Below are 8,614 nucleotides of genomic sequence, written 5' to 3'. Positions count from 1 at the left end.
GGGTATGAAAAATAAGTTACCCTTTGAATACAATTTTTCTTGATTTTGAAATGTTAAGACATTTGTCCTGGAAAAAATACTGGGGAAGATATATATATATATATATATATATATAGTGACATTAAAATAGAAAAAAAAATGCATAGAATTAGGATTTTCTTTCTTATTATATCAAGTTTATTTTAATTTTTTTCCACACTGACAGATATTTGTTATGTTCTTAAGTAATTCTGCTTCGCAATTAAATACATCTTGATTTTAAAAAATGTAATACTAAGTACAAAAAAACATTTTTGCCATGTTTGTCCTACCTAAAAATAAACTATGAAAACAATTGTAGTTGTTCAAATTGGCTCGCAGTGTGAACGTAACTTCTGACGTACATTTTGGTGTCATGCATCTTCCTCTCCCAGGATATAGTTTAGTGTTCATCAGTCCATAGATGTAAAGAAACAAGAATCTACATGAGCTGTTGCATTTGGTAGATTGTGCAAGGCTTCAAAAATTACATGAAATTATCCTGAACCGTTCCGGTACGTTTCACAAAGACCTTGATTGCAAAATCAACTCATCATCAAAACTTACTAAGATAACTGAAAAAAATTAAAATAGACATATATATATATTATGAAATAATACTCTGTGTTTCATCATTTCCTTCATTGTATTTATTTGTAGTTAAGAGCAAGTACTGACAGGAAAGGCTACTCAAAGGCAGCATCACAGTTTTGTAACTGACATGTACATGCACATTTTATATAAAGTGAATATTTGATACAATACTCATGTTTGTTTGCAATCGTTTCTGGAATTCCATCATAGTTATAGCTGGAGACATACATCGCTGTTACACCTTACTTTGTGAAGATCGACTAGAATGATCAGTTAAGGGGGAAACTAAGCTTTGTATTGCTGTTGCTTTTATTTATTATTTTCCTAATAATAATGTTTTTTCTTGATATTTCTACTGTTCAAATAAAGAACTTAATTGCAGTATCTGCATGGAAATTTATATTTACATGTCTTCATCTTTATATAGACTGATGTCAGCTGCATTAGGACTGCGATGTATTAAATTTTCACTTGTGATGATTTTTCTGGTAATGCACCATTCAAAAGTTTGAGGTCGCTAAGAATTTTTTATGTTTTTGAAAGAAGCCTCTTCTGCTCACCAAGGCTGCATTAGCAGTAATAGCAGTAATATTGTGAAATATCATTACAATTTAAAATAACTGTTTTCTATATTGAATAAATTTTAAAATATTTTTTTTTTCTGTTATAAAAGCTGTTTCTGCATCAAGTCTTCCCTTCGGGAATCATGATCATTTTTTCAGAGTTCTTTGATAAATAAAAAGTTCATAAGAGTAGCATTTCAGTACACTGAAATGTATTTTCAGTATACACACTATTCTGATCTCACATGTAACGTAAACAATATGGCTTTTCACACTTTAAATAGTTAATTATGCAACATCACACTAGAATTTGGAGCATGCAAAATCTAGATGGATAAATGCATAATTCAGAGTCTGATGTCTTGGAAGCAGGGTTGCCAGGTCTGTGCAACAAAACCAACCCAAAAAGCAAGTAGAATGTCACACATTGTCATCTCAGAATTATGGTATGAAGGAAGCTATTTTTATATTGTTTATATTAGCTAAATATTATATAAGTGAGGATAAAACAGTTTCTTCAATCCATCTGATGTTTTTCTGTCACTGTTTGACAGGTGAGGCAGCGATTGGGTGTCTGTTGCTAATTCAACCTCACTTCTACATTAGCTAAATGTGACAAATGATAACCCTGGGTTAAGCACAGTGTGAAAAGCACTATTTTCCCAGGAAGATCCTGGCCAGATCCTGCCTGTCTGGTTCTGGCTTTGTTATCAGAATTGCTAAAAGTAATGACGGAAAAGTAGTTTGACCAATGACCTTCAGACATTGTGAATAATCGACCAATCATGGCGTTCATGAAGGTGGGATCTACATAAACAGTCAAAGCAATTCAATGCAAATACAGCCGGACATTTTGGCCAGTTTAGAAATCCTGGCCAGGACCTTTTCCGGGAAAATAGACCTTTTCACATTGCGCTTAACCCAGGAATCCCCAAAAAAAGTACATATGGTCAATCTATAAAAATAAAGACATAAAAACTCAAGAAATTTTACTGTAATGTTAAAAGGGTTCTGTCAGACTTCCTGGTTGATTTCTTGTTGAAGCTGTTTCTGAAGCTCTGTCCTGCCATGAAGTAGAGGATGGGGTCAATGCAGCTGTTGAGACTGGCCAGAGGTCGCGAGACCTTGTAGATATTATTGGAGAGTAGTAATAAGTTGCAGTCATGTTTGTCAAGGTAACGGAAGGTGTAGCAAATACTGCGGTTCACATGGAAAGGCAAGAAGCACACCATGAAAGCCAAGAGCACAATAACAATCATCTTCACCGACTTCTGTTTGGAGCACTGTGACATTGGTTCTCTGAGATCTCCGGGATCAAGAAGTTTCTTCACCATCAGGCCGCTGCAGACCAGCACCACACCAAACGGTAGGACAAAAAGCAGAAACATCACCACCGTGCTGTAGACAATGTAGTCATTGAAGAGCTCCTTGATGGTGGTGTCATGACAGACCAGATTATTATTATTATAATTATGTCTCATCCGGGAGAAATAAAGAATCGGTGCCTGTAAGATGAGAATGATCAGCCATATTCCCACAGAAATCAGACGAGCACGCCGGCGGTTCATCCAGTACAAAGAGCGCATCGGGTGGCAGATGCCTAGAAACCGGTGCAGACTGATGCAGCTGAGGAAGAGGATGCTTCCATAGAGGTTTGTGTAGAAGAGAAAGCGAATCAGCTTACACATCAGCTCACCGAACGGCCAGTCGTTCTTATCAGCGTAATAGTAGATGAGGAACGGCAGGGTGAGGATGTAAAGCGTGTCGCAGACGTTGAGGTTGATCATGTAGATGGTGCTGGGCTTCCAGTGTTTGGTGCGAAACAGGATGATGTACATGGCCGTGATGTTCAACCCCAGACCAAACACAAACACCAAAGTGTAACTCACCGGCAGGAGAATGTACTTGAATTGTTCTTTTAAAGTACAACGGTAGACTTGACTATCATTAGTTCCAGTCTCCAGTATTCCAGTACTGTTAAACATTGCCATTCTGATCCAGATCTGTCAGAGAATAAGACAATAAAATCATATCAATACATCATGTCATCATCATATTCATTTACAATGTGATATTGATGTGCCTTTCAATATACATGCAAGTACAGATAAAAAGCAACTTATCATTGGAACATATTGTGTATTGATCAATCAATATTTGCAATAAAAAATTAAATATAAACAATAAAAAGACTGTTCAAATGACTAAGCTGCCACACAATTAAAAACTTTTTTAAGTAGTAAATTGGATAAGAAAATATGGAAAATATATGAGGATCATATAGATCTTTTTTTTTTTTTTTTTTTTGCATGAAAAATAAGTAAATAAAGTATGTTATCAGGACCATTCAAGGGATAGTTCAACCAAAAATGAATATTATGTCATCATTTACTCAAGTTGTGTCAAACCTGTATAAGTTTATTTCTTCTGTCTGAATATTTGAAGGATGTTGGTAACCAAATGGTTTCTGGTAGCAAAATGGAATTTATGGGGGAAAAAATACTGTGGAAATCAGTTCCTATCCCTATTAAGATTTTTATTGTGTCTTCATACATCACTGCAGTATGTGTTTAAAACTGCTTGTGCCGGGACCTTTGTTTTTGTTTAGGAAGACTCTTTTAGTTGGGACAAAAATTTTGATTCTCCATGGAAGTTGAACAATGCAGACCAGATTCTTTGTGTTCTTTTCTGCTGATACAGAACGTTCAAGCTGCGTTTGTTTTTCATCAGCCAAAGAAGAACAGCATAAACTGTCCATTTGGAAGGTAGCTACATAACTGTGGCGGGGGAGGCATGGTTCAGCGAGGTCTGCGATGGGAGAGCGAGTGAGGAGACGAGCGGTGGTAAGTGGGGCAAGTGAAAAACGATTAAAGGGATAGTTCACCCAAAAATCATAATTATGTTATTAATAACTCACCCTCATGTTGTTCCAAACCCGTAAGACCTCAGTTTATTTTTGAAACACAGTTTAAGATATTTTAGATTTAGTCCGAGAGCTCTCAGTCCCTCCATTGAAGCTGTGTGTACGGTATACTGTCCATGTCCAGAAAGGTAAGAAAAACATCATCAAAGTAGTCCATGTGACATCAGAGGGTCCGTTAGAATTTTTTGAAGCATCGAAAATACATTTTGGTACAAAAATTACAAAAACGACTTTATTCAGCATTGTCTTCTTCTCTTCCGTGTCTGTTGTGAGTGTGTTCAAAACAAAGCAGTTTGTCATATCCGGTTCACGAACTAATCATTCGATGTAACCGGATCTTTTTGAACCAGTTCACTAAATCGAACTGAATCATTTGTAACGGTTCGCGTCTCCAATAAGCATTCATCCACAAATGACTTAAGCTGTTAACTTTTTTTAATGTGGCTGACACTCCCTCTGAGTTAAAACAAGCCAATATCCCGGAGTAATTCATGTACTCAAACAGTACACTGACTGAACTGCTGTGAAGAGAGAACTGAAGATGTTTTTTTAAAAAACAAAGCAACTGAATAAAATATATTCATTTATATCTTTGGCAGATGCAAGGCACTAATCTAAGGGCAGACTGCTGAGAAATTCATGCTATAAGCTAAACTAATGTGATAAAAGTGATAAACGTCTGACTGACGTTCACGCTGCAGCTCAATGTCAATCAAATTTGAAAACCAATACTGAATCTGACGTTAGTTTTTAAATAAATGAAAATATGTTTCCAATCAGATTTTTTATGTGCGATTTCAGTGTTGTCAAAATTGATGAGATTTTTAAATCAAACTTACATCCATAATAACTGCACTCTTGTTTTTGTATGAATTTTTAAATAGTTGATGCACCTTACTGCACTTTTTTAATTATTATACACAAAGGTGCAAAAAATATATATTTTTAAATATATATTAATGTCTTATATGTTGTCAACCATAACATTGAAAATAAAAATTCATAAATTTAGCAACAGAAGCCTAAAGTTTGTGTAATGAAATATTATATTAAAACATATAATGAAATTTGCTGATGATCTTTTGGTCATTCACTGCAAAAATATATTTTTTTAGTATATATATATATATAATTTTTTATTATTTTTTTTATTTTACATCCCTATCCCTATTTCATTCCATTACAAAATTAAAATAAATAATTATTTAAACAAGAAAAAATATCTGTCAATGGGGTATGAAAAATAAGTTACCCTTTGAATACAATTTTTCTTGATTTTGAAATGTTAAGACATTTGTCCTGGGAAAAATACTGGGGAAGATATTTATTTAAATTTTTTTCCACACTGACAGATATTTGTTATGTTCTTAAGTAATTCTGCTTCGCAATTAAATACATCTTGATTTTAAAAAATGTAATACTAAGTACAAAAAAACATTTTTGCCATGTTTGTCCTACCTAAAAATAAACTTTGAAAACAATTGTAGTTGTTCAAATTGGCTCGCAGTGTGAACGTAACTTCTGACGTACATTTTGGTGTCATGCATCTTCCTCTCCCAGGATATAGTTTAGTGTTCATCAGTCCATAGATGTAAAGAAACAAGAATCTACATGAGCTGTTGCATTTGGTAGATTGTGCAAGGCTTCAAAAATTACATGAAATTATCCTGAACCGTTCCGGTACGTTTCACAAAGACCTTGATTGCAAAATCAACTCATCATCAAAACTTACTAAGATAACTGAAAAAAATTTAAATAGACATATATATTATGAAATAATACTCTGTGTTTCATCATTTCCTTCATTGTACATGCACATTTTATATAAAGTGAATATTTGATACAATACTTATGTTTGTTTGCAATCATTTCTGGAATTCCATCATAGTTATAGCTGGAGACATACATCGCTGTTACACCTTACTTTGCGAAGATCGACTAGAATTATAAGTTAAGGGGGAAACTCAGCTTTGTATTGCTGTTGCTTTTATTTATTATTTTCCTAATAATAATGTTTTTTCTTGATATTTCTACTGTTCAAATAAAGAACTTAATTGCAGTATCTGCATGGAAATTTATATTTACATGTCTTCATCTTTATATAGACTGATGTCAGCTGCATTAGGACTGCGGTGTATTAAATTTTCACTTGTGATGATTTTTCTGGTAATGCACCATGCACCAAGTTTGAGGTCGCTAAGAATTTTTTATGTTTTTGAAAGAAGCCTCTTCTGCTCACCAAGGCTGCATTAGCAGTAATAGCAGTAATATTGTGAAATATCATTACAATTTAAAATAACTGTTTTCTATATTGAATACATTTTAAAATATATATTTTTTCTGTTATAAAAGCTGTTTCTGCATCAAGTCTTCCCTTCGGGAATCATGATCATTTTTTCAGAGTTCTTTGATAAATAAAAAGTTCATAAGAGTAGAATTTCAGTACACTGAAATGTATTTTCAGTATACACACTATTCTGATCTCAATTTGGAGCATGCAAAATCTAGATGGACAAATGCATAATTCAGAGTCTGATGTCTTGGAAGCAGGGTTGCCAGGTCTGTGCAACAAAACCAACACAAAAAGCAAGTAGAATGTCACACATTGTCATCTCAGAATTATGGTATGAAGGCAGCTATTTTTATATTGTTTATATTAGCTAAATATTATATAAGTGAGGATAAAACAGTTTCTTCAATCCATCTGATGTTTTTCTGTCACTGTTTGACAGGTGAGGCAAGCGATTGGGTGTCTGTTGCTAATTCAACCTCACTTCTACATTAGCTAAATGTGACAAATGATAACCCTGGGTTAAGCACAGTGTGAAAAGCACTATTTTCCCAGGAAGATCCTGGCCAGATCCTGCCTGTCTGGTTCTGGCTTTGTTTTCAGAATTGCTAAAAGTAATGACGGAAAAGTAGTTTGACCAATGACCTTCAGGCATTGTGAATAATCGACCAATCATGGCGTTCATGAAGGTGGGATCTACATAAACAGTCAAAGCAATGCAATGCAAATACAGCCGGACATTTTGGCCAGTTTAGAAATCCTGGCCAGGACCTTTTCCGGGAAAATAGACCTTTTCACATTGCGCTTAACCCAGGAATCCCCCAAAAAAGTACATATGGTCAATCTATAAAAATAAAGACATAAAAACTCAAGAAATTTTACTGTAATGTTAAAAGGGTTCTGTCAGACTTCCTGGTTGATTTCTTGTTGAAGCTGTTTCTGAAGCTCTGTCCTGCCATGAAGTAGAGGATGGGGTCAATGCAGCTGTTGAGACTGGCCAGAGGTCGCGAGACCTTGTAGATATTATTGGAGAGTAGTAATAAGTTGCAGTCGTGTTTGTCAAGGTAACGGAAGGTGTAGCAAATACTGCGGTTCACATGGAAAGGCAAGAAGCACACCATGAAAGCCAAGAGCACAATAACAATCATCTTCACCGACTTCTGTTTGGAGCGCTGTGACATTGGTTCTCTGAGATCTCCGGGATCAAGAAGTTTCTTCACCATCAGGCCGCTGCAGACCAGCACCACACCAAACGGTAGGACAAAAAGCAGAAACATCACCACCGTGCTGTAGACAATGTAGTCATTGAAGAGCTCCTTGATGGTGGTGTCATGACAGACCAGATTATTATTATTATAATTATGTCTCATCCGGGAGAAATAAAGAATCGGTGCCTGTAAGATGAGAATGATCAGCCATATTCCCACAGAAATCATACGAGCACGCCGGCGGTTCATCCAGTACAAAGAGCGCATCGGGTGGCAGATGCCTAGAAACCGGTGCAGACTGATGCAGCTGAGGAAGAGGATGCTTCCATAGAGGTTTGTGTAGAAGAGAAAGCGAATCAGCTTACACATCAGCTCACCGAACGGCCAGTCGTTCTTATCAGCGTAATAGTAGATGAGGAACGGCAGGGTGAGGATGTAAAGCGTGTCGCAGACGTTGAGGTTGATCATGTAGATGGTGCTGGGCTTCCAGTGTTTGGTGCGAAACAGGATGATGTACATGGCCGTGATGTTCAACCCCAGACCGAACACAAACACCAAAGTGTAACTCACCGGCAGGAGAATGTACTTGAATTGTTCTTTTAAAGTACAACGGTAGACTTGACTATCATTAGTTCCAGTCTCCAGTATTCCAGTACTGTTAAACATTGCCATTCTGATCCAGATCTGTCAGAGAATAAGACAATAAAATCATATCAATACATCATGTCATCATCATATTCATTTACAATGTGATATTGATGTGCCTTTCAATATACATGCAAGTACAGATAAAAAGCAACTTATCATTGGAACATATTGTGTATTGATCAATCAATATTTGCAATAAAAAATTAAATATAAACAATAAAAAGACTGTTCAAATGACTAAGCTGCCACACAATTAAAAACTTTTTTAAGTAGTAAATTGGATAAGAAAATATGGAAAATATATGAGGATCATATAGATCTTTTTTTTTTTTTTTTTTTTGCATGAAAAATAAGTAAATAAAGTATGTTA

The 8,614-nt window shown here is 35.3% G+C and overlaps 2 protein-coding genes across 2 annotated transcripts; both read right to left on the bottom strand.

The window, feature by feature from the left end:
• Positions 1-1,705: 1,705 nt before the first annotated feature.
• Positions 1,706-8,278, bottom strand: LOC127933987 (P2Y purinoceptor 2-like). The gene is made up of 2 exons (XM_052531131.1): positions 7,257-8,278; positions 1,706-2,153 (listed from the first exon to the last, which is right to left on the bottom strand). The coding sequence occupies exon 1, from the start codon at positions 8,266-8,268 to the stop codon at positions 7,267-7,269; it is 1,002 nt and encodes a 333-aa protein (XP_052387091.1). The 5' UTR covers positions 8,269-8,278; the 3' UTR covers positions 1,706-2,153; positions 7,257-7,266.
• LOC127933988 (P2Y purinoceptor 2-like) lies at positions 2,165-3,176 on the bottom strand. Its single transcript, XM_052531132.1, has one exon. It carries the CDS (start codon positions 3,164-3,166, stop codon positions 2,165-2,167), a length of 1,002 nt encoding a protein of 333 aa, XP_052387092.1. The 5' UTR covers positions 3,167-3,176.
• Positions 8,279-8,614: the final 336 nt, after the last annotated feature.

Source organism: Carassius gibelio, chromosome A18, assembly GCF_023724105.1.
Source record: "Carassius gibelio isolate Cgi1373 ecotype wild population from Czech Republic chromosome A18, carGib1.2-hapl.c, whole genome shotgun sequence".
NCBI classification, from domain to species: domain Eukaryota; kingdom Metazoa; phylum Chordata; class Actinopteri; order Cypriniformes; family Cyprinidae; genus Carassius; species Carassius gibelio.
This window is presented reverse-complemented; position numbering and strand designations above follow the sequence as displayed.